The sequence below is a fragment of the Dermochelys coriacea genome, chromosome 17 (genome assembly GCF_009764565.3).
Source record: "Dermochelys coriacea isolate rDerCor1 chromosome 17, rDerCor1.pri.v4, whole genome shotgun sequence".
Classification (NCBI taxonomy): Eukaryota; Metazoa; Chordata; order Testudines; family Dermochelyidae; genus Dermochelys; species Dermochelys coriacea.
The window spans coordinates 11339832-11367107 of record NC_050084.1 but is presented as its reverse complement, the minus strand read 5'-3'; the positions used below and the strand labels follow the sequence as shown (position 1 = coordinate 11367107).

Below are 27276 nucleotides of genomic sequence, written 5' to 3'. Positions count from 1 at the left end.
AGAGGGGCATTGCTGGCACATGATGGCATATATCACTTTGTGCTTTGTAATGGTCTCCATTGGATTTCGTCTTTTTGATTTCAGACAGGTTCTCAAATTTGTCAAGGCTGTGTTGCACTCTAATCCTGTCCTCCAAAGTGCTAGCAATGCCCACCAACACCCCCACCTCTCAGCTTGTTATCTGGAAACTTCATATGCATATTCTTCATTCGAGTAACTAGTAAAATGACTGACTAGTACCAGTCCGAGGACAGAACCTGTGGAACCTCATTATGTCCCCCCCCCCAGTTTGACAGCAAACCCATTATAACTACTCTTTCAGTATGGTGTCTCAATCAATTTTGCACCCACCTTATAGTACTTTCCTCTAGACCACATTTCTGTAGTTTGCTTATGAGATGGTCATGTGGGAGTGTGTCAAAAGCTTTACTAAAATCAAGATATATCATGTCAATGCTTCTCTCCATCTAGTAAGCCAGTAATTTTGTCAAAGAATTAAATTATGTTGGTTTGGTATGATATGTTCTTTGCAAATCCATGCTGGCTATTCCTTATAACCCTATTATCCTCTAGGTGCTTAAAAATTGGTTGTTTAATATTTTTTCCAATCTCTTCCCAAGTATTGAAGTTAGGTTGACTGGTCTATAGTTCCATGGGTGCTCTTAGTATCTATCTTTAAAACAGGGAACAAAGTTTTCTCTTCTCCAGTCTTCTGGGACCTTGCGTGTCTCCCACGAGTTTTCAAAGATAATTGCTAATGGTTATGAAATTGCTTGAGCTAGTTCTTCACCCTAGGGTGAATTTCATCAGGCCCTGCTCACTTGAATACATCTCACTTATCTAAATAATCTTTAACTGCTTCTTTTCCTATTTTAGCTTTCATTCCTTCCCCGTTGTTGTTAATGTTAACTGAGAGTATCTGGTCACAATTTACATGTTTAGTAAGATTGTAGCAAAATAGGCATTGAATACCTCAGTCTTGTTGATATTGTCCATGGTTAGCTCTCCTTCCCCACTAAGTACAGGACCTACACTTTCCTTCATCTTTCTTTTGTTCCTAATGAATGATCTTGCATGCATGATATTAAAAATCACTGAGATGTTGTTACAGAGGAGCAGAGAGGCTTGTATTTAAAGGGCAAAGACTTAAGAAGTGTTGACAATAGGTTAATCAAATCCATCTAGTCCACAACGAGATGGCCTGATCTTTGATACAAGTGTGGGTTATATGTGCATCCTGGTACAGCGTGTGTCACATAGCCCAGTTTAGGGATAACAACTTACTACTACTGACAGCTGACTGAGTTCTTCCTTTGGCTCTGATGATATAGGAGTGTGCTGTGGGCAGAAGGTCCAGGCTTCAAATCCTGTTGATGACCCAGGCAGGAGGTCTCAAACTCCTACCTCAAGATATAGACAAATTAAGACAGTAGGAAGACACTATTTCAAAGGAAGGCAGGGAAGATCTTCCTAAATGGCTAGAAAGGGAAGTCCATGTGCAACTGCATTGTAAATCTTATACCTTGTGCTTTCAGAAGGATTTTACCTGTAAAGATTACTGCAGGTTGAAGTGCTGTACCATCTAAATTCCACTTAACATGCTACTGATCATTCTCTTCCCAACAGCAATGGATTCCTTGATAACTTGTGTTACTGCTGCAAGGGTTTTTGTGACTGCAGTGTGGCAGGGATAATTTTTGTGTGCTGAAGAATCTAATGCATTACAGGTGAAATTCACTCTTGTCAATAGACTATGCTGGCCTTCTGCATCGCTTAAATCTTCAGAATAATGCTCAACTGGGACTTATTCTGCTTGGTGTGTGTGGGGGGTGGGCATGAATTTCATCCCTAACAATTTACTACATCAAACCTCAGCATAACTTTATTGAAGTCAATGGAGCTATTCTGATTTACACCAACTGAGGATCTGGTCAGCAATGTATTTCTTAGAAAACGGATGAAAACAGGGATAAGCTAACGAACAGTGATTTGGTGGTGGTGGTTCTTGTTTTTGTTTTTTATTTTTCTACCTCTTCTCTTCCCCTTCCCCCTCCCCCACCCAATATGTGATGCCTCTGGTAGAATCAAAATATGATCAAAGTATTACTATAAATTTTATCATTCTCTTATGCTAACCGCACTAAAACTTTTACAGTCTCCAGAATGCACAAAGTCACTCTCCTTTGAGTCGGAAGTTCCTGTTTATATTTTGTCACTGAGAGTTTGCTTTTTCTCTTTCAGGTCACAATGGAGCATTATGGCCTTTAAAGCATGATTAAATGATACAGCTTCAGAGCATCTGTCTGAAGGTGAGTCTTCTCTTCTCACACTTGGTTTTACACTTGGGTTCCTCAACTGACTCCTTGTACAGTCACTCTGATTTACACTAACATAATCAAGAGTCAACTCAGGTCCTATACCTTTAATGCACCAAACAGATTAGGCTGTGGGCCTAATCCAATGCCCATTAAAATCCATGAAAAGACTACCATTGATTTGGATCAAATCCTGTGTGCATAAAAAGTTTACATTTGCTTTTTTTTTGGATTTGCAGTACTTTGTGTCAAACAGAGAACTGGGGAAGTTAAGCTTGCATCAGAAAGTATATTGTCTGCTCTGTAATTCTTATCAAATTTAGGGACACTAAATACAGTTTATTGTCACTGCCAGTGGCTGAAAAAGATGGTATCTAGAATGATACCCAGCAAGAGATCACTCAAGTAATACTTTGTTCACTCCTTCATCTTTATTGTTGAGCAAATAGATTTACATTCACTTTGTTCCAAGACCTGTGGCATCACAAAGATATGCTGCCACATCTTCACCACAGTACATTATGAGGATTATGAAGTATGAGTGAATTGACTTTGGAATGCTATATGGCACACTCGGTCACATAACACTCGCTTTTGACTACCTCACTGAAGTACAGCAATCCTATTCCTGTAAAGAGTTTCTCATGGGACTAGTCCTTGCTATTTATTTAGATTCTAATACCATGCCCATCGTCATGGTATCTAAGTGCCTGTCAGTGACGTGTTGATTTTAGTGGAACAACTGACTAAGGACAGCTCATGTAAATAAGGGTCTGCGGTATTGAACTTCAATGTGCTAATTCATCTCTCTCTAGATAGCTATATCTAGAGAGAGACGAGAGAATAAATCTACCTACAAAAAACCCAATGTGCTCTCATATAATTTATTTCTACTGCCCCAATAGTAAACACATCTATTGTTTTATCAGTAAGCTGTTTTTCGATGAACCCATAGCCATACTGTGAAACTTAAATGAATTGCTTGTTTCTCTGTGCAAGGTAGTTGGCACACACACCAAGTCTACAGTATATGGAAAGGCAAACTTAAATTTGTCTAGGCTCATGAATATAAAATATTTCCCAGGTGCATCCTGGTGGTGGTTGTCACAAAAAGTCTTATTTTTATAATTTGTACAAATTGCATCAATTACCCTGGAAAGCTAAAACCGACTTCTTCCCAATCCCCGTAGACTGTAACCATGACAGAAAAAATATAACAAACTGATCTTTTTAGCAGCCTAGATATTTATTAAATGGTAATCCAACTGCTCTACAAAATTCTAATGGATTTTTAATATTTTGTTTCCCCCCCCCATGCTTTTTAAAAATAAATCTTACACAGATTTATAGCTCCAGGTTTTTCAAGCAATCTTTGTCTTAGATATTGGGGGGAAATATGCTTTTAGGTCACTTTTTTGTTATTAATATTCACGAAGTAAGCAGCAGTGTCAGAATATTAAATAATTGTGACCTGTGCAGGAAAGCAGTTTTTTACTTTAACCTTTTAGAAACCATATTTACATGTTTTAGTATCATGAATAACACATAAGGCTAGGTGCTAAGGTTATTTTCAAAGTCAGCCATTTTGGGATCAGGCTGAAGAAAACAAAGTAAGAAAAGAGGAGCTGTTTTTCTTTTTTTCTTAAACTCCCTAGTACTCAGGAAATAGAACTGAAGTTTTATGCCGATGGGATTTCTCACCAAACTTCAAAGCCTAATTTAAACTTTGTTGGAATGAAGAGGCATGAAACAGGTACAGTGGAATCCATTTAAATGAATGTCTGCAAAAGAGACATTTCTAAGAAAACAAATGTTCTATATAGTGAAGTATTAAAAAAAAATCATGCAGCATAACCATTGCTAAAACATAGCAATCCTTATGTCCTCTTCTCAGCAGAATTGTTCGGAGGCCTTTTGAACTATGCAAGCTCTGAAAACAAGGCTGACCAATGTGTTTGAGATAAGGAGCTGAGAAATTGATAGAGATGGGGAACATCTGCTTCTCCTATGTGAAAACACCCTAGAATTTCTGGTGTTGGTGAACGACCAGGGACTTAAGAGACTGAGTATTAATACACTAGGCCTTCATTTTAGGGCATGGGAATAGAACTCACTTCTCTGTTTTGCCATTGACCTGTTGAGTGATCTTGAAAAAGTGATCTTTCTGCCAGATTTGGGCCCCAATTCAGTATTGTGCATGGTGAACAGTTCCCCACACTTGACCTGCATTCAGTGGCAGGAGCTGTGGGCCCTTTTCTAAATGGACAGGAAGGACTAGCTTGTTCTCCTGCTAGCTTCAGGGATAGGCTGGGTCTACAAATTACAACCCTCTGTGATCACAGGGCAAGATTCTCATCACAAATGTATATCCATTTACTTAAGTTGTATGAATATGGCCCATAGTGTCAATCCCTTTTGCAAGGGATACAGTTAAAGAAAATGCGTTCACAAGCCTGCATTTATTAAAATGACGTTCTGGAAAATTGTTAAAGTATGCCAGCAAGCAAGATCTGGTTCATTTTCCAGCATATTTGATGCTTCATGAAGGATGGAGTTTTACTTCATCTCAAGGAAATGTTCTTGTCACTGGCAAGGTGCTTCCTTTAAATCATTTCCCTACCTGTTTTCTTATCCATTGTGACATGAAAATTTTCTCCTATGAAATGAGCTGTATAATTTGACAAAAAATGCTAAGTGCTTCATTTTAGAAGCATTATAGGTTAATGAAGACTTTCAACACCAGAAAGAAAAAGAAGCTATGATTGTTTCTTCTGTCTCTCTACGATTGTTTCTTCTGCAGTGGTTTTTGACAGGTTTCAGAGTACCAGCCATGTTAGTCTGTATTCACAAAAAGAAAAGAAGTACTTGTGGCACCTTAGAGACTAACAAATTTATTATTTATTTATTATTTATTAACAAATAAATTTGTTAGTCTCTAAGGTGCCACAAGTACTCCTTTTCTTTCAGTGGTTTTATGGTAACTAGTTGTATTCCAGTCATTGAATAAAAAGGGCCCCAGTTGTGGAGTATTTCTCCTGACATACCACATTGATGGAAGAGTGACTATGAAAGATCTTTTCACTTATATTTGCATGAAACAACTTTGCTCCCTTTCAAGTATTATGATAACGGTTTGCAATAATGTAGCAGGTTTCAGGATGAAAGGTGCTAACTGCAAACAGCACCACTAAAATGCAGCTGCAACCAGGTGGACAACCAGATGCAGTCATGCTACACTGGCATGGGAGGAGGAGCTCTGGCCAAGGGTATTGGCAAGGTTTTAATTTTATGAAAACTATCATAGGTTTTGTATTGACTTACCCAAAGTGGGCAGGAACTGGGAGCAGAACTCCATCAATTCCAGTGAAGTTACTTCTGACTTACACTGGATGAAAATGATACCTTGGGTTTTCCAAGTTTCATCTGACAAAACACCATTCCTCCCTCCAGTTCAATAAACCACAGGGGACTCAGGTGACTGAGGTGCTTTTGACTTTCCAGTGATATTAAACAAATTCCAGGGAGTCTGGATATTTCGTACCCAGTGGATACAATGTTGAACAAAAATTTATTTACCAGCATTCTTCTCCATTGCCCGTAGGACTGAGTTGTTCTAAGCTGAGTTTTACTGAATGTAACAGTTGGGTTAGAACAATCTGCTAAATTGTTCTGTTTTTTTAAGTCCATACAAACTGCACATTCTGTCAATAACTAGTTTAAATTTAAACAGTTTTTCTCTTTGAATTTGCTATCTGAGTGATATAAAATAACTTGAATGTTTTCTTAGTATTTACCACAAGAGAGAACATGTTCAAATAGGAATAGTGACTTCTTGTGTGTATCATAATACACTAGAGCTACACATTGAAAGGCCTCCTACCATTATGATTAGAGCTGTGCAAAAAAGTTTTTGGTGAATAGTAAATTCACCGAAAAACAGTCTTTTGGATGCACCAAAGCTATGAAGTCAGGTCATGTTTGACTAGCAGTTTTGGCCAAAAAAGTGTCATGTTCTGTTTGTTTTTCCTCCTGAAAAAGTCAAAATATTTCATTTCAACTATTTTGAAATTAAACATTTAGACTTTTCGTTTAAAAATTTTGCTATATTTAACTTAAAAACAAAAAGGATCAATAACAATTTTTAAAAAGTTAACTTCCAGTGTTCTTTTAATCCATAACAAAATTTATTTTTGCTTTTGTGAGAAATGGAGAGCTCAGTTTTGGTGAGAAACAAACCAGGTTTTTTTTTTTTTGTTTCCCGCCCCCCCCCCAGCTTTCTTGGTTCACTCTCCAAATTGGGGTGGGATGGGAGGGGGATTGATTCAGCTCTCTCCTGAGCACAGTTTCCTACCCAGTCCATGGAACACTTGTGGATCTTTAGCTTTCACTGCCCATCTGGCATGGATCCCTTACGGAAACATCACATTAGCTGCTTTGATGCACATAGTTTTTTATTCTTCCCTTACAGAGTGACAAGTGGTTCTCTCAACACATGAGGGGAAATTCATCCCAATGCAAAGCACTAAAGCCTTAGGACAGAAGAATCCCATGCACAGCTACAGACTAGGGACCGAATGGCTAGGCACCAGTTCTGCAGAAAAGGACCTAGGGGTTACAGTGGACAAGACTCTGGATATGAGTCAGTGTGCCCTTGTTGCCAAGAAGGGCAATGGCATTTTGGGATGTCTAAGTCGGGGCATTGCCAGCAGATCGAGGGACGTGATCGTTCCCCTCTATTCAACATTGGTGAGGCCTCATCTGGAGTACTGTGTCCAGTTTTGGGCCCCACATTACAAGAAGGACGTGGAAAAATGGGAAAGCGTCCAGCGGAGGGCAACAAAAATGATTAGGGGATTAGAACGCATGAGTTATGAGGAGAGGCTGAGGGAACTGGGATTGTTTAGTCTGCGGAAGAGAAGAATGAGGGGGGATTTGATAGCTGCTTTCAACTACCTGAAAGGGGGTTCCAAAGAGAATGGATCTAGACTGTTCTCAGTGGTAGCAGATGACAGAACAAAGAATAATGGTCTCAAGTTGCAGTGGGGGAGGTTTAGGTTGGATATTAGGAAAAACTTTTTCACTAGGAGGGTCTGAAACCCTGGAATGCGTTACCTAGGGAGGTGGTAGAATCTCCTTCCTTAGAAGTTTTTACGGTCAGGCTTGACAAACCCCTGACTGGGATGATTTAGTTGGGGATTGATCCTGCTTTGAGCAGGGGGTTGGACTAGATGACCTCCTGAGGTCCCTTCCAACCCTGATATTCTATGATTCTATGAACACCTAATGTAAGTCCTACTTTGGATGCTGAAATGTTGCATGCACCTTGTGTTGCTCCTTTGCACAGGAGTTCACTTCACCCATAAGGAATTTTCAGTCTTATGTTGACTATCTTTATTTGTTCTGCATAAGGTAGAGTAGCATATGGTCCAAATAAGAGAATAGACAAAGCTTGGAGGTTTAAATAAGACATGCAAAAAATGAGTAAAAATTGATCATATAAATACAAATATTTAAAAAAAATTGGATCTGTAAAATTGGTTCTGTTGCATAAAACATTTCATTATAATAAGGCACTTTAATTGCATATCTTTTCATTTGTGGGAGTGTGGGATAGATGTAATATGCCTTGGACAAAAATAAGGATCCATTAACAGCAATCATGCCATACATTTAGAAATGATTTAACTTCTGATGTGGTTCTCTCACTTTCCTGGACATATACTATGAAAGTTACTCTATTAGTAAAATGGAATTAGTGAGAAACTTAGTAGATAGAAATGGACTGCACTGAGCTATGAACAAGTCCCGACACTAGAAACCATTTAATTAAAAATAAATAGAATATATTTTACAGGTGCCATAAGGGGAGGCGACGGAACAAATATGCAGATAGAAATGCTTCACTAATCCTGAATGTAAAGAAAGTTCAAACAAATATATTGGTCTTTGTTATATTGTACTTTGAGGGAGGGAAATTGAATTAAAATCCTTATAGAATTTGTAGGTCTGAAAATTTGTTACAGTAATTAAATGCTAATAAAATAAGAGATTAAAAGGTTAGCTTCCTTTAAAGACTACTCTCAACTACCAAGGTCAGAAGGAAAGGATCATTCTAGCTGGATAAATGTCATAACTGAAACAAGCAGTAACTCAATTTTCTATATTTGAACATCTCATTATAATCCATGCCATTGAAAGACATATTAGGTTCCAGAGAGGTGACACAAGGTCTCCTGCTGAAAATGCAGCCTTTAATTATTTTATGGAGGTTAATGTGGCTATAGTGGAGTAGTAGCTTGGTCTTAACAGTGAATAATAGATTTCAAAAGAAATGAGTTTAATGGAAAATTAATAAGGCAGCACAGAACAGTTGGAATTAAATATGAAGGCTGGTGATGAGCACAGGGACGAGAAGTCTTGAAGCTCAAAGTTTGCAGGATCTTCCCAAAGGTCACATTTCTTAGGTGGTTTCCCTAAGGTTCTGCAGCAGGATGCAACTAGCATCATACATAAATTTTAAAAGATGAATATTTCAAAATGAAACAAAACCACTATGCATCCTCTGCAATGTCGGCAGAGTCAGGTTATCACTGTCAAAACATGATGTTTGCAAAACTTACCTGGTTTTCCTCCCGTAAGAACTGTAACAAAGAGTGTTGGTCCATTAGAGGAGGCTACAGGCCAAGTGCAGCCCTGATCCTGGTTGAGCCCCAAACTGAGGGATTCTTGGGAAGTGTGGTTCATAACAGTCGATATACCCAGGCCTGCCCTCCCACCAATAGAATGACAGTGTTCCCAGGCAGTGCGTTAGCAGGTGGTAAGCCATGTACAGGAGTTTGCTGTTTCCTGTTTTCCCCACAGGAAGTACCATACCGAAATAAACACAGCTAAACAATATTCACTTTGTTCTGAGTTCCATTAAATGCTTGAGAGTCAGCCTAGGTCCATCCAAAGGCTTGATCTTTCAAGAGCTTGGTTTGGCAAGAACTTGTCCTGACAGTCATTGTCCACAGCTTTAACATTGGATTTCAGCCTGGTTGACCTGCCACTGGTGTGGCTGCAGCATTGCAACCCCCAACTCTATATTGCACTCCATTTGCAGTTGTGGAGCTTACCTCGGTTGCGGTACATTGGTGCAAATAGCAACTACGTCTGTCTATGCTAAGGTACGAGTTTGTCAGGAATCAGGGCCTGCAGCAGAGCCAGTTTCTTGGCAACCTGATGAGTGCAGTTGGCTTGCAGTAGCTCATAGCTCCTGTCTCAGACCAAGCCGTGCCCCGGCCTGGCCTAGCCTTGCCTTACTTCAGGTAACCCAGCTCTGACTCTTGGCTCCAATTCCTGACTCATGACTAAAGCTCTGCCACTTGGCTCTGGCATCTGGCCTATGACAGATCTTTTGGCTCCTATTCCTAGCTATTGGCTCCTGGTCCAACCACGGGAGGAGTCAGGCCTAAGCCCTAGACACGACCATCCACATCTGATCTCTGCAAATGTGTGACTAGCCAACAATGGCTGTAATTGAAGCCAGTGCAATTTGGACTAGGCCTAAATCATTAGAAATGTGTACAAGGCCAGGTCAGCCTTAATGGTTTTGGCTGGAGTTTTGCTTGCAGTTCTTGGGTCCATCCAAGTCTGAACTAGAGATGAGAATGGGGGAAACAATGATCCAATGTGAAATGAAAGTGAAGACACTCAGAAACAGATGTGACCCAAACCCTTCACAGCTCCGCTTCCAGACTAAACTGAAGCTTAACAGGGTAATGGGCAAGATGTTGTAATTTGACCGAGGGAAGCTTACTTTGAAAGCATTTATAGCTGCAACTTCTTGTTTAAATTAAAATTGAAACTTTTTTCCTTTCATATAGAGCTTCCGTTTACTTTTCTGCTTATGAATCATCATAGCTTTAACTTCCTGAGGAAAACTGAGAGCTCGGGGAATTGAGTACGTGTTGTCACTTCTAATAGGCTGGTTTTGAATACAAAATAGGAAAGGATGTGTGGTGAACATCAGCATAGTTTTTCATGGCATAATCACCTATTTTTCCGACTAAAACATCCTGTTTAATTAAGGTCCAATACAATAAGCCTAGAGCTTGGAGAGTATGAGAAAACTTGCCTTGTTAGGGTTGCTTCCTGCCTTTTAAAACCGAATAGAAAGTTCTTTGTGAGCTTCATGAATTTCATTGAAGTTGATAGAAAGAAAGCAAATCAAGTAATTCAAATGCAGGTCCAGATTCACCAAAACACTGTGGCTTCTTTGCATCAGTCCAATGCTGCAAAGCAGCTGCAAACACATCTTAATTGACTGGTTTAGTCAGGTTTAGGGCTGACTTGCATCACTGAACTGGCATGGGGCAGGCAGGTTGTACACATGAGTCTGGCCCTACGTTCACATCTTAGAGTTTTCGGGGTAGAACAAACCTATGGAATCTTCAATTTATGAATAATTCAGCATTTGTACTGTACATGGATTTTGGTTGCTGAGTTTAGGTTTAGTGCATTATTTTGCATTCCTGAAGGCGAACTGAAAATTGCATCTGCATGGTTTTCAGCCCTTTTTTAAGCTAATGTAACCTTTGAGAGGGCTCACTCATCTGAGATGATCCCTAAGTAGACCCTTAGAACTTTATCAATAGTCCCTAAGCCAAGGCTGCTGCATAGTTGAGGTGAGGGTGAGATACAGAAGACAACTGCATCTGATGCTGCCATTTTGTCTGAGTTCCGTAAGTCCTGATCCAAAGCCCACTGAAGTCAATGGGAGTCTTTCTGTTGCATGGATTTTTTTTTCCTCTCTCCAGAATGGATCCTTTCTGTTAGTGTACACTGAGTTGTTGAATTCTGATGATTGAATTTACACCTATGTATGTTATGCATTAATGTTACTTTGAGTAAAAAGTCAAGTGATCAATAGGCTATACAGATCTCATTTGCTGACTGTACTGATTTTTTTTTTTAAATCTTTACCCGATCAGAGAAAACTGTAACCCTGGGTCCAGGGGAGGAAGACTACGTTAACTTGAGGCCTTATTCATCTCTTCTCACTTACACCAGTTTTATGCCAACATACCCTAGTTGGACTCAATTCTCTGTTGCCCTACACCTTGGGTAGACATTCACATCAGTGCAAAATACCATCATGCTAATCTGATAGGTTTTTATACTCACTTTACAATGGTGTACATGGCTGCACAAGGTGCAGAGCAACAGTGAATTGGGCCCACTTAATTCCTCAGAGCTACTTCTTATTCATCCCTGAGTTAAAAAAGCAAGCCCATGCTTTTTTTCTTGAGTCTTCTATACACCTAGGTTTGCTAGAGTCTACCGGATAAAAGAATAAAGGTGCACTGGCTGGGTCTTATTCATTAGACATGGCAGTTTTCAGATTCTATAGAGCAATGTAATATCTGTGAATAATTTCATAGCACATAATGCTGTCTGAAAAATATAAGTGCATGATACCCTTGTAGAACACTGTCTGAGATGCATGAATGCATCAACTCATTGCAAAGGTTGACAAATCCTTGGTTGCTGCTACTTTTTAAAATAATAATAGTAAGAAGGAGAGCCTCTGGGTCCTTCATTTGATAAATGCTGTTTCTCCTGTCCAGCTTCACTAACTCAGAAATTTTAGTTAGAGACTGGCAAATGACATGCCAGCTGCACTTGTGAAAAAGTGCATGTTAGTGCAAGGTGCTAATGTATTTTTGTGCAGGGACAGTTCTTTACATTTGCAAATGCTCTTAATTCATATTTTGCATAAATTAATTTATCCACTGATAAGAAATATGGAGAATGCACTATATATGTCTGTCTAATAAGATTTAGAGCTGGTCCACACAGGAAAATTAAACCAGAATATGGTGTGGTGTTAATTTAAAGGGGATTAACTATTTCTGACTGATGCGTGGATGCTTTAATTCTGGAAAAGGAGTGCCTTATTCTGAATCACTTCCACAAAGCATTCACCATATAGTTAATCAGGAATAGCTCCCTGTATAGACAAAAAGAAAAGGAGTACTTGTGGCACCTTAGAGACTAACAAATTTATTTGAGCATAAGCTTTTGTGAGCTACAGCTCACTTCATCGGATGCATTTGGTGGAAAATACAGAGGGGAGATTGATATACACACACAGAGAACATGAAACAATGGGTTTATCATACATACTGTAAGGAGAGTGATCACTTAAAATAAGCCATCACCAGCAGCAGGGGTGGGAAAGGAGGAAAACCTTTCATGGTGACAAGCAAGGTAGGCTATTTCCAGCAGTTAACAAGAATATCAGAGGAACAGTGGGGGGTAGGGTGGGGGGGAGAAATAACATGGGGAAATAGTTTTACTTTGTGTAATGACTCATCCATTCCCAGTCTCTATTCAAGCCTAAGTTAATTGTATCCAGTTTGCAAATTAATTCCAATTCAGCAGTCTCTTGTTGGAGTCTGTTTTTGAAGTTTTTTTGTTGAAGGATAGCCACTCTCCAACGCATCATCAAGGATCTACAACCTATCCTGAAGGATGACCCATCACTCTCACAGATCTTGGGAGACAGGCCAGTCCTTGCTTACAGACAGCCCCCCAATCTGAAGCAAATACTCACCAGCAACCACACACCACACAACAGAACCACTAACCCAGGAACCTATCCTTGCAACAAAGCCTGTTGCCTATCTATTCAGGGGGACACCATCATAGGGCCTAATCACATCAGCCACACTATCAGAGGCTCGTTCACCTGCGCATCTACCAATGTGATATATGCCATCATGTGCCAGCAATACCCCTCTGCCATGTACATTGGTCATACTGGACAGTCTCTACATAAAAGAATAAATGGACACAAATCAGACGTCAAGAATTATAACATTCAAAAACCAGTTGGCGAACACTTCAGTCTCTCCAGTCACTCGATTACAGACCTGAGGGTGGCTATCCTTCAACAAAAAAACTTCAAAAGAGACTGGGAATGGACAAAGTAAAACTATTTCCCCATGTTATTTCTCCCCCCCCCCCCCCACTGTTCCTCAGATATTCTTGTTAATGCTGGAAATAGCCTACCTTGCTTGTCACCATGAAAGGTTCTCCTCCTCCCCCCCCCCCCCGCTGCTGGTGATGGCTTATCTTAAGTGATCACTCTCCTTACAGTGTGTATGATAAAACCCATTGTTTCATGTTCTCTGTGTGTGTATATCAATCTCCCCTCTGTATTTTCCACCAAATGCATCTGATGAAGTGAGCTGTAGCTCACGAAAGCTTATGCTCAAATAAATTTGTTAGTCTCTAAGGTGCCACAAGTACTCCTATTCTTTTTGTGAATACAGACTAACACAGCTGCTATTCTGAAACCTCCCTGTATAGACAGGTCCTAAGTTAGCTAGTGTTACTTTTTTTGGAAAACAAACCCACTTTGGCATGCAAAATGCTACTGCATATTCATACTCTTTAAGATCTAATTTTAGCCAGCTTGAGACTTCATTACAACATGCTCACATAATTGAAGGCTTTCTTCCAAGAGTTTTTGAACTGTCGTATTATTCTTCCTCACTTGCACAGAATTGAAATAATCCAAATGCTTTTCAGTTTTAAAAAAAAATTATGCTCAGCTAGAGAAGGAATCCACTAACATTTAATTTCACACCAAATTTTAACCTCAAATCTGCAATGGCTTAAACACATAAGTAACTTTGTACACATGAGTAGCCCAAGTTTTTCAGGGTTGGGGGCCAAACTTCAATGAATAAATCCCATATATTGAAGCCCAAACAGTTATCAGTGGGTGCCAAATATTCATTTGGGTACTTCAATGATGATTTGCAAATGGGCCTCTTCACGTGTGACTTCAACCAATGATAAAGGGAAAAATTTAGTGTGTGCACCTAAGTATGTTGCACTACAGATACATTTTCGAGCCAGTTTCTGTAAAAAATGATGCAGGTTTTTTCTTTGCTTTGTTAGTGGTAATAAAATAATGGGGAAAATAAAGATGAAAGTGTTTTTAAAACTAACAATCCCACCTACTCACCTTCAAAACTTCCATTGGCAATTTATTGGCTCTGAGTCTCATTGGCAATATATTGGCCCTTTTGTGTTGCCAGAGAGTTGTAAGAGAGAATCAGGCCTGGAGTATAAACAAGAATTGAGCCCACTGTTCTTATCTCCTTTTGGCCTTGTACCTTGAGTGGAATCATAACACTCTAAAGCCGTGATCCTGCAAGCTGCCTCACATCATAGAGCCTTAGAATAATAATAGTCATTAGTAGAACTTTACCTGTGCTTTGCAATGGTGGTCAGTATCACTATCCCCATTCTACAGCTGTGGAATTGAGACCCAAGGAGGGGAAGTGACTTGCCCAAGGTCACACATCAGGCCAGGGGCAGAGCTAGGAATAGAACCCAGGTTTCCTGTGTTTCAATGCAGTGCTTTATCCACTGGTCAACACTGCCTTCCACTGGAATCAAGGGGGCTTCTGTGTACACCAGGGTCTGCCTGGGCAGACCAGCTTGAGGAATTAGGGCCTAAACAATTATAGACTAGATTCTTCACTGCCCTGCACCATGTGCACTCAATTGCAAAGTGGGCATAAAATGGTACTGTTTTGACTTCTTAGTGTCTTAACATCCACTTTCCATTTGCCGACACCTTATGACACCACTGGAGAATGTGGTCCACTAAATCAATATGCATTGAAATGAAGAACCTGTATAGTGTTCATAATTTTTTAGAAATGTCAATATTTTCCCTCTTCTAGAATTATATGGAATCCATGTTTCTCATAACCAACACATTTTAAATCAGTCTTTTATTATTGCTTCTAGGTTAATCACTTCGGTTGTGTTCTTTTGCCCTGATGTAAACAAAAATAGCTGTGTTATAAGGTATTACAAACATGGCTTATAAAATAAACACTGATATAGTCTTAATTCAAATGATGCTGCCAGGCCCCTCAGTTTAAAATAAAATTATATGACCTTTGTTACATTGCTGTACCCATGTTCTGGGTAAACTCCACTCCAGCTAAAAAGCTATTGAGATGGTGGACAGAGAAGATTTAGGCTTTCTGAAGTAAAATGGGACTATCTGCTGCCTTTTTATCTATGAAGCCAATTCTCATTAATGTCTCAGACTGGTGCACACAGACTGACTTGTTTGTACTCACTATGCATAACTGCTTCCCATTTGGATTTTCATCAGCAGTATTAGTTACCCACTGCTTAAAACAAATTAATATGCGGTGAGTAAGGCTGTGGATGTACTGAGGGTCTGATCCAGTGAGCACTGAAATCAATAAAAGTCCTTGGGGAAGTGACACATTTTGTATCTGTCAGTTCTCCATCCCTAAAATGTGATAGTGGGTATAACTTCCAAAAACACCTAAGGAAACTAGGCCCTTTTTGAAAATGGAACTTATGCCAAGATCCTGAAAGGTAAGATCCACGTCACTTAGATGCTTGTGAAAATTTTATCTTGAAATGCTTCCTCTCCCTCACTTTCGGACTGTATGTGCTGCATCTAGAACCATGAAGCCCTGCTTTTGACCAAGAGTTCTGGGCACTATTGTATTCCCAATTTACAAGATAGGAAGAAAGCCTTTCAAAGCTCTATCTGTATCCACCATATCTTTATTGGTATATGTTTTAAAGACAACTCTTACTTTCTTTTTGCATAGCTTGTTGAGTAAAATACTGAAGGTTACCTGGGTTCCACTTAAAACTAATTAGAATTGAATGGAGCCTCGAAAATCTCTTTGGTCCAGGGACACTCTTCTGTCTCTGTCATCCTCTATGTGCCTTAAACTGGATTTGCAGCAGCATAGTTCCATTGATTTAATTTATGATTTACTACTCATGTAAGTGAGAAGAGAATTAGACTTATTGGGCTTCACTCTAAACTCTCTCACATTGGTGTACATAACAAACAGTTTCCCTGAGATTAATGGAAGTTACACTGGTGTCAACTGCAGAAATAGAGTGGAAAAGCAGGCACACAATGGGCATTTTTCTCCATTTCATACCAGAATTTCTCTCCTCACTCAAGCAAAAAAGTCTCCATCCATTTTTGGTTCCAGCTGAGATGGGACTACTGTGTAGATAGTTTCATGATACTGAGCAATTCTTCAGAGGAAGGAAGAAAGAAACAAGACAATGGCATGCAGAGCACAAACAAGGAAAACTTGTAAAAGATACAGACCAGACTGTGCTTGATTTACTATATTTTCAAAGCATCAATGGTACATACTCAAAGGAGGGCCAGCTCCCTTCATATAAACTGTTTTATTATTGTTTTTATTAAAACTAATTTTCCATTGGGGGTCAGGGGAATTTTTTAAAGTTAACATGAACAAATACACTGTAGAGTAATACAACCTTCCAGGCCTAGCCTCAAAGCATGTAGGGTGATAAAATGTCTCTGAGCTTCATGTATGACTCCTGTTGACACCGAGGGTGGCTCTTAGCTGAATGCACAAAGCTAATTGGTGTCATGTTGCTGCATGTGTTCAAGAATTAAATGTAATACATTGAAGGGAAGCATAATGGAATTAATCCCCTCACCCCCAACCCCAGCCTGGACAATCATCCACCTTTCAGGGTACAACAACCATAGTTACATACTGGACCTACGTTGTCTCAAAGGAAAAGTTACTTCATCGCTAACTCTAAATACAGCCCTTAAGAGGTTGGGAGGAAAGCTGGAGATGGCTCTTGAGGACAACAGTGAGCAGCTTAGTCTTTACCTAGAGAGCTTAGACATCTGGAAGGGGTGAATCTACCCAGGTGGGACTTTTTTTGTCTGTGAAGAGGCCAGCAAGCATGCTGTGTGACAGAACACTGCATGGTCCTCTTCACTCACCATGTCTACTAGCAGCACTGCTCACCCATAGAGCTTCTGTTCTCCCATGGATGCCTGTGCCACCTTCCCCATCCTCCAACTCGCTACTTTTAATCACTTAACTATGGCCACTATCCTTGCAATAGAAAAGCACTTTCTTGACTCTTCAGCACTATACACAGCGAAGCTGTCATTTGGGCCCAAATGGCACACCAGGCCAGTGGCAAGACCCATTGTAGAGACCATAAACTTAAAGACAAAGGGTTCCCATTCAGGCATTGAGTGTCACTCGTAACAGAAATGAAATGCTTTGTTCTTCTCTTGATCTCATCAACCCTTCCTCAACCCAGCAAGGATATAATATACAATGGGGCCTTTACCAACCCTGAGGTATGCCTCTGAATTCGGGGCTGGTTTGAGTGGGATGATATCATTGAACTTTTTACCCATCCCTTTATACTGAATCATCATTTTCTCCTTTTGGGAATTCCTTCTTTCCCCTGCTCAGGCCCCTTCTGCATGGGGCTATATATCCTACCCCCCACTCTCCATGATTCCAGCCCAAAGAGCTGGAGGTAAGCTGGAGACAGGATGCACCTCCCTCCTGGAGATTATATTAATATCTCCTCTGGCACATGTTTTGAGTCCATATTATGATGAAAACCCAAGGTCAGTCTTGAATCAGATCTACCATGCAACAATGCAGTTTCTGACAAGTCAGTGGACCAGTCCAAGCCTAGGTTTTTAAGGTGAGCCTTAGACAAGGTTTATCTGACCATTCATATCTCTGTGGAAGTGTTCACTGCAGGTATATTTCTATTTCTCCCTTGCACACGAACAAAAGTCTAATGTGAGAAAGTATGGGATGAGTGGGTGGCAACTAGAGAATTTAGGAGATGGGAGGGGAAAATTTTTAAAAAGAAAGCAACTAACTTTCTTAAAAGCTTGGATGAAAATATTTATCACCTTTGAGGGTTTTCCATACATATGTATGATGAATTTCCAAATCAAGCACTGCAAAATCTCAAGTTATTCTTGACAGGTATTGCTAGTAGGCAGTAAGGATGAGAAGAAGGAATCCTTTTCCAGAATTAGCAGTGCACAACTGTTAAATTTGTAGCTGTTTATATAGGGAAAGACACACACAGGCAGACACTAATAGCTTTTTCCTTGGTTTATAACCCAATTTCTGTCCTTCATTGTTTGCCTTTTGAAGCATTTTATGCCCCTGAAGAACATCCAAGTGTGGAGAAAATTTGCATTCCTCAGCAGATTCCAAGAACATCTTTGCTTTTGCTGGTATAAAGCTCTGGTCTCGTATTTATTTATTTTTATTTTATTTTAAAAACACAGCTAACTGCAACTGGGATATCATCTTGGAACATACTCTCTTGGCAGCCCTGTCAGGTTTCTTCTTTTCAGTGCTTTATCCACCGTTAGGATGTAGCTGTTGATAAGATCTTTCATTTCCTGGGTGAACGGCTCAAAATCCTTCTGCCTAGCACCTGACCGCTTGAAATTTCCATCTCTGTTGTTTTCGACACAGAGCAGTCGGTCCTCTGTCACTGTCATGTTTAGGAATTCCACCATTTCTTTCAGCTTGGGGATGAGATTCTGTTTTAAGTCTTCATAGTGAATAACAAAAAGATGTTTTCCATATTTTAACCAGTCTAAGACATGAGAGGCCCACCATGAGGCATAACTGTTGACAAAGTCTGGCCATTCTAAACATAGGGGAAAGAGATGGGAAGGGGGGGAAATATTAGATTTTATCCACACTGTGTTTTAATAATTTCCCAAACATTCTCCTGGGCCAGCAATAGAATGGGGCAAAATCTGATCTTGCTGAATGCGGCAGCAAAAGTATAAATTGGAGCAGTATTTTTCCTGTTTGTCAGGGACAGCTGACTTCTTTTTGCCTAAGTTTGACCTACAGCTGGTGAGATGATTTTTTTTTCAAATTTTTGAAATTTCATTTACATTTTAAACATTTTAGTGGAAAATGTTCTCTGTTTTTAAAATGAGCTCTAGTTTGAACCCCCACTAACTCTGTGTGTTTGGTCTGAATATGAAAGTTGATGAGTTTGCATGTTGCTTAGAAAACTTATTGAAAAACAGAATCAGAGAAAGGGGTGTGTATGGAGAGGAAATCTATAAATTTTTTAAAAATGAGGGAACAATTACGATGATCTAATCTGATCTATATAACACAGGCCATAGGACTTCACTGAACTAATTCCTGCTTGAACTAGAAAGCCTTTGCCTAATTCTTCACAAGTAGTACACTGGTATATTGAAACCTGCAGCACATTTATTTACTCAATTGCTGCAAAAAGAGGCGTGATTCTAATAGAGAGGGCACTGGACAGGAAGTCATGAGATCTGGGTTCTAATCCCAACTCTACCACTAATATGCCTGATTTTAGGTAACTTTTTCACCCAGTGCCTCCACTCCACTCCTATCATTTGTGGTGTTTGTTGGATTGTAAACGAATGGTCCTTGGTTGTGCGGGATAAGGGGGAACCATGGTTTCAGGATAGAAATATACAATGTTGGAGAACCTCCAAAAGAGTTTGTGCAGTTTGCCCATCCCTTATTCTAATGCTCAGGATATATAAAAGGAGAAGCCCATGCTGAATTCTTTAGCATGGTAAAGTATAAATGCAGCAATGCATTCAGTGGGGAATTTAAAGTTGTCATTTGCTTTGCCACTTGAAAGTATCAAAAGGAAAATGAAGTGTGGTGGCTGCATTTTTGAAACATGTTCAGGGGCTCTGAGTAATGGTCAACGAGTCTTATTATTACTAATCTGTACTACAGTAATGCCTGTAAAATGCATACAAATGTACCCCAACAAATCCTGTTCCATCATATCCTTGATCTTAAACTAATCTTTTTAATATCTCTTACCTATTAGGTACTGCGGGGGGCAAATCCTCACCATAGCACACAGCCTGGTTAAATGGGTTGTGTGCAGGATTTCTCTGCAAAGAGAAATTCTCTCTGCCAGGCTGCTTCTCCTTCATGCTGTGCTAGTCCTGGGGCTGGGCTCTCTTTCTGTGACAGATGATGTGGTTTAAGACTCTAACCACTTCCAAAATTCAGATCTGAGGTTTCCGGGGGCCTCCCTCTGCCCTAGGACCTAATGGAAAGTTCAAAACTCCCAGGGACTTTAATGAGCTTGTGATCAGGCCCTCAGTGCATTGCCCTACCAGCAGCACCCATAGCACCCCACTTTCAAGCCTTATTGTTTGAAGGCCATTTTAGACACCCAATATATCTTTTTTGAGATTGGGGCAACCACATAGAATCATAGAAGGTTAGGGTTGGAAGGGACCTCAGGAGGTGCCCTCTAGTCCAACCCCCTGCTCAAAGCAGGGCCAATCCCCAATTTTTGCCCAAGATCCCTAAATGGCCCCTTCAAGGATTGAACTCACAACCCTGGGTTTAGCAGGCCAATGCTCAAACCACTGAGCTATCCCTCCCCCTATTGGTTAGCAATGGCTTGGCATGTTACCTTTACTCTTCCAGTTCCTATCTGTTGCATATCCCAGGTGGCCAGCACACTTCCTGTTGAATTCTGCCATTAGAGATTTGTATGGGTTCCTGATCAACAAGATGGCAGAGTCAAACATTTCAATCTCTCTCTTGCCACTTTCATGTGTTTTCACACAGATAGTCCTCCTGCTTCTCCAGTGGTCTTTTTCTCCTTTAAAACCTGTTTTAAAATATGAGGGTTTCATTGTTTTTAAAAAAATTCAGGTTTCACGTTATAAACAAGATCCTCTAATGGTGTAAAATTCTAACAACTACAAGAGACAACGTAATTTAGTGGATAGAGCCCTGGATTGGGAGTCAGGAGGTCTGGAATTCTATTCCTGATTCTATCAATGACCAGATATGTGACTATTAATTCTTAATTTTCCTTGACCAGTAAGCTCTTTGGTGCAGAGACCACCTTTCCCCCCGCCCCGAGTTTGTATAGCTCCTAGCACAATAGGGTCCTGGTCTATGACTGGGACTCCCAGGTACTACCACAATATTAATTGTAAATAAATGCGACTTGGGTGGCCAAGGAATTAGTGGAAGCAATCTCGGAACGGTTAGCAATGATCTATATTTCTATCATTCTATTATTTTCTTTAGTGATTTTTGGGTGCCCAACTTGAGACACCTTAAAGATGATTTTCAGAAGGCAGCTGCTCAACACTTTCAAAAATTTAGGGCCCTTTAACTTGTCTCTTGCTGGGCCCACAGCCACTAGTCAGTTTGGAAAATCGTGGCCCAAATTCTTTAGGTGCCTTTGAAAATCTTAGCCTAAGAATCCAGCTCATTTGTGGCTGAAAATTTTTTTGTGGGCCAGTTCTGACAATGGGGTAAGGGGAGAAAGAGGGTGTGTGTGTGTGAGAAAGAGAGACACAGACAGACAGACAAGGATGATGATAATAATAGATGCTCAAGTTTGCATAGTTTATCCAATGTGACCCCACAAATCAGAGCAAGTTTTTACTCTTGAAAATGTATCTGAATCGGTTTATGTATGCTATTCAACCAGTCTCTGTACTCTGTACAATACATATAAAAGGCTGGTACTCTCACATTCCAAACGTGTTTAATTTTTAACATAGGTGTTTGTAATAACTACATCTGTCAATATTATAAACAAATGTCGAGACAAGTACACGTGCATGTTTAAAGCTGATTTCAGGTTTTCACGTCTCCGACAACAATACCTTTGTTGTACAGGGTTCCATCAAAGTAATAGCTTCCAGTGTAGTATCCAGTGGCGTGTTCTATTAAATGACGAGCCCAGGTATTCCCGGCCCCAGGAAAACTAGACAAAGCAACAAATACTTTGGATTTGGTAGTGAGGAATATCCTATCTGTGCATCGGGTGTCTGTAAGTACAGAAGATATTTCATTGTAAGCATGTTGGCTTCTTATTAATTTTACTGACAGCTACTGATTACAAGGTTTATTGCTTTCATTTTTTCTATGTATACCATAGGATATCAGTTTGAGTCCAGTTGTGATTCAGATACTTCTCAAAATTAATTCAGTCTGAACAGGCCAAAGAGTTTATCCTTACAGGAGGCTTTCAAGAGACTGACGTCATGTTAGGCAATGCTTTATTATTAGAACTGCAGGAAAGTATTGTACCTACCTACAGGTTCTAAAAAAAGCCTCTGGATGCATTTTTTGTTAACTGCTATTTGCCTGGCAGGCTGGCTGTTCACTGACTGCCTGAATGTGCCATTAGACGTGTGAATCAAGTGTTTCTTTGTAATAGGAGGGGTTTCCTATAAGTTAGAGTTCAATTCAGTCTCTTAGCTTGGGATTTTCAAAAGCAAAGCAATATTCCATGCTTTGAAGGCCTTTCATGGTTGCAAAAGCAGTGCTAAAATATTGCAAATAAAACAGATTGCATGTGCTGTGTTTTAAAAATATAATTGCCATTCAGGACAGGCACAGTCCTTCTTTTTGTATCTGTGTAAATGTCATCTTGGTGACAATTGCTGACTGTGGTGTCTGTTTACAGACTAATCTACAGAGAGAAAAGATGTAGGTACTTTTTGAGGGAGGGGAGGGAATCGGGGCCACTGCTTGCAAAGAAGCATCACTAAAAAATATAGCACCACAGGTAGAAGATGTAGCTCTTTCCATTTACAGAAGCAGGTTCAGCATTACAGAATGATGCATCCTTGGCACTTAATCCTCCAACAGTCATGTGTCATGCAGCATCAGTGCATACTTGTCTATCTGCAGTATATGGGCCAGAGCCTCAACTGGTGTAGCTCAGTGTAGCTCCATACGAAAATGGAACTATCCCAATTTATACCAACTGAAGATCTGGCCTTACGTATGTAACTGTATCTCCCAGACCTTTTGCTATCTCCCAGGGAAACATCTGAGTGCTTTGCAAATGAAACAGCCATAAATTAATGCAAATGATAAAGGTGAGATGGGGCAGATTGCTCACCCACTATGGAACAACACTAGGCAAGATTGTGTCTTTGTTTGTACAGGGCTCTTTATAGGGCAGGGGAGTGATGCACCATTCCTAACTCAAGGCAGTCTCTTAAAACCCACATTCTACCTGTAAACATGTATGTAAAGAATGTTCCTGTTGTATTTGAAAATTAGTCAATTGGCCATAATCAATGTGGGGGGAGGGGGGGAGGAAGGGCAGGGATTAAGCTTCAGACTTCAGTTCAACATCCTTCCTGAGAGGCTTGTGCTGAAATGGAAATCAAAAGAAATGAGGCTTTCTGGCACTTCAAAAAGGCTGGGCGTAACCTGTCTCACGAGCATGTTATGTCAGATCTGCTGCAACAGGCCCCATGACAGCCTCAAAATTCAATCCACAAAATAAGGGATGCTGTAGAAGGTAAGGTCAGCTGTCTAGTGTGAGCTTTTCTCAGAAGAAGAAAGAAAGTACTTTCTTAGAAGAAAGTATCAAACCCTGACTATGTATATGTTAACATGAAATGGATTCAACTTTAAAACAGAGAGTGGTGGCCTATAAGCTATTTTCTCTCATTATATTTTAGAATGTGTATGGACATCTTACATTATGGAACTGAAGGATTTCACAATCATTACACAACTTTAGTGGCATTGTCTATGGATATGTGGCAGTGTGCCTTAGTGGGAGCCACACCACAGTGACTTTGGGAGGTCTGGGTTCTATTCCCGTCTCCATCTTGGGAAAGTCACTTTGCCTCTCCATGCCCATTTCCTCATCTGTAAAGCAGGGATAATGATACTGGCCTCCTCTGTAAAGGACTTTGAGAGCTACTGGTGAAAAGTGCCATGTGAGAGCTTGGCATTATATCCGTATACTTATTAATGCCTGCCTAACCTCAGAACAGGCAATGAGCATAACCCATGAAGGGGCTATGTTTGGTCATCCTTAATGAATAGAAAGAAGAAATGCTGCGCATTGCTCCTTATCCCATCGAAGGCAGTGCCATCCATTTAAAAGTTGCCATGGACGAATGCCTGCACGTGATCCAGCATGGAGGGTGCCCCAATATCCCTCCCCAGGGTGATTTCTAAAATCAAAGCACGTTCTGAAGTATTCAGCGTTCATATTTGGAACCCTGATCCTGCTCTGGTTGAAGTCAATGGGAAAATTCCTAGCCTGAACTGCTGGATTCAAAATAACTTGAACTTTGAAACATCTTGAAATGTGCGCAATTAAATCTTTGGATTTTCAAATCAGTTCAGAGGGCTGCAGTCCAATAGGGGTGTGAACCAATAAATGCTCAGAAGTGGGCCTTAATTACTCTACTTTGTCTGATACGTATTGGTGAAAATGGGCTATGAGCAGAAGTTTAGGCCTCTATCCAGCAGGGCTCTTAGAGATATGCTCAGCCTCATGCCTACGAATAGTCCTAAGGAGATCAGTGAAACTACTCATGCGCTTAAGTAGCCAGTTAACTTTAAGTGATTTGCTGGATTGAAGCCTTATTGTCAATGTTACCAACCTACTTCTAGATGATTATGAGGATGAACATTTAGAGGAAGATGTCTCAAGTAAATTAGAAATGCTGGTAGCATTGGTTTTAATGCGGCTATAATTGCAATATGTATGAGCCAGAGAGAGCATGGTTTGTGGTTAAAGCACAGAACTAGAAGTCTAGGTTTTATTTTTGACTGTCACATAGCTATTGTTTGGCTCTGGGCAAGGGGTGGGGGTGGCTGAGTTCAGTGTGTAGGTGATGAGTGGTGGTGCTGGTCTGTGAGATACAGGATGTCACATTGGATGATCCGGTGGTCCCTTCTGGCCTTAGTCATAGTGTTTAAGTGCAGGCTAAGCTCTGTGCCTTAATTTCCCCACCTGTAACATAATTACTTACATCCACAGGGGCTTTGTAAGGCTTAATTCATTGTAAAAATCCTTGAAATTCTCCTTTGTAAGGAGGTTTATTGAAGTTCAACACAGTATCAGTGTAGTTTTAGTTTAGGGTGAAGGAAAAGTTCTAATTTGTGTAGTTGTTTGAAATATCAAATGCCCATGAAACTGTCCAGGAATTTTAAGGCTGGGGATTTCCAAAAGCCGCTACTTGATTATGTTGTATCCATAACATCTTGTTTTGCTTGCATGGCTATTTTATTCTTGTAAGCATCACACACAACAGTGTTAATGTTGTGTTAATTTCTATATTACAGATATGGATAGTGTGTATATAAAACACATACGTTAATGCTATTTAACACATATGTTTATATACACATACACAGCAAAGAATCCTACAGCACTTTGGAACCACTTTATCTACCACTGAAATGCTGCCATGTCTGGGCTGGAAAATGATCCATTTTTCAATAGTGCCTGACTAAATCACATATCAGTTTGGTAAAGGAAGTGATAGACTACCATATACAACTGAAACTGCATGGGGAATTTAGGTATAGGCAGGCTGCAATGATTCAAATCAGAATGTGGCCTGGACACTAGAGCTAACACCTCTATGGCTAGATGTTCACCTGGTGTAAACAGGCATAGCTTCATTGACTTCCGGAGGCTCTTGCTGAGTTGCAGCATTTACCTTGTACTGGAGTCTGATAGACATGATAGTAATTCTCTTCTCTTGGCACCTCAGCCATACTACTGACGTTCTGCAGTCTGCTGCAGAACAACCTGTCCACGCTGTCGTGAAGAGTGAAATGCATTGTGGGATAGCCACAGTAGCATTCTGGCCCTCCGATGATTGCCAAGGGAAATTCCTATCCAAGAAAGAAAACAGATCAGAATGCAAATGCCATGGCATCAACAATCCTAAGAGGACACTCCTAATATAAAAGCAAAAACTATATCTTCTGTGACAAAGCTCTGTCCTTGCCTCCGGGGGTCCCGCGTTTCCTGGTGGATTTCGCTAGCCTCAAAGGCTCACTGTGACCCTCCACGTAACCCTTCTTTCTCTAGAGACAAGGGTCACAATCTACTGAGCCATTTTCTTCATAAGCCAGCAAGGGAGGTGAGGAGAAGTTATCCTTCCTTGCACAGTCTCTGTTGTCTCCCAGTCTCAGTGATTAAACAGGGGGCAAAGGGGGGGGGGGAGCCCGGGCCCGCCCTCTACTCCGGGCTCCAGCCCAGGGACCCTAATAGTATCAGCTATGGTAGTTGACCTTTTAGAAACATGACATGTACAATTCCCTGGGCTACTTCCCGCACAGCAGCCCTCACTTCCTCAAGCTCCACTTCACCCTTACCTCAGGGCCTCCTTCCTTGTGCCTGATATGGTGTGTACTACTCAGCCTCTCCAACCTCGCAACTTCTTCCCACAGCTCCTGACATGCCCACCCACCTGACTGGCTGGGAGGCTTTTAACTAGTTTCAGCCAGCCCCTGATTGGCTTCAGGTGTCCCAATCAACCTAGCCTTCTCCCTGCCTTCTGGAAAATTCTTAATTGGCCCCAGGTGTCTTAATTGACCTGGAGCAGCTGCCATTTCACTTATCCTGGTACCAGGGATTTGTTTAGCCTGGAGCTAATATATCTATCTCCCACTACTCTTCCATAGCCATCTGGCCTTGCCCCGTCACACTTCAAAGGGTAAACTGTCAGGATCAAAGCGATATTTGTTTTCACTAAAAATCTCATACCTATGTCACTATTAGACCTGTTTTCAATTTCTCAGGACAAATTTTTGAATCTTTTTCTGATTGTTTTGTTGAGAACTTAGAGATTTAAAACACGTTCTATCTCTACTACTAATTTATGGAATTTAAGGACAGAAGAAACCTCTATAGTCATCCACTCTAACTTTCTGTGGAACATGGGCCATAGAATTCTATCTGGTAATTCCTACAGTGGAGGATGATGATATTCTTTACTATAAAAGTCAACATTACTAATCCCAATAATTTTGTTGCTGAACTAGAGCATAACTTTTTAGAAATATTTATTCACCATTTAAAGACTCCAAAGGCCAGCTCCTCAGCTGGTGTAAATCAACAGAGCCACATCAACATCAGCACCATTATTCTGGTTTTCAGCAGCTGAGGATCTAGCCCAGACTCAGTACAAAATTGAATAACCATTGAGGTCAACTGCCAGGATAGAGCCCACGGAGAAGAAAACTGTCTTTGGACTTCAAGAATTCTGTTTTCAGGAAAGGGATCAAGGGGG

General features: G+C 40.4%; 1 protein-coding gene and 1 long non-coding RNA gene across 2 annotated transcripts in view; one reads left to right on the top strand and one right to left on the bottom strand.

Annotated features, from left to right (window-relative positions):
- The first annotated feature begins 2253 nt into the window (after positions 1-2253).
- Positions 2254-27276, top strand: part of LOC119844738 — a 30748-nt gene continuing 5725 nt past the window's right edge. Inside the window, exon 1 of the long non-coding RNA XR_005289385.1 lies at positions 2254-2309. This is a non-coding gene — a long non-coding RNA (uncharacterized LOC119844738). The remainder of the gene's footprint in view (positions 2310-27276) is intronic.
- Positions 16593-27276, bottom strand: part of WSCD1 (WSC domain containing 1) — a 59332-nt gene continuing 48648 nt past the window's right edge. The window contains exons 6-9 of the mRNA XM_038376042.2: positions 25696-25873; positions 21874-22038; positions 20658-20858; positions 16593-18863 (exon numbers count right to left, since the gene is read on the bottom strand). Of these exons, the coding sequence (XP_038231970.1) occupies positions 18511-18863; positions 20658-20858; positions 21874-22038; positions 25696-25873 (897 nt within the window). The 3' untranslated portion in view covers positions 16593-18510. The remainder of the gene's footprint in view (positions 18864-20657; positions 20859-21873; positions 22039-25695; positions 25874-27276) is intronic.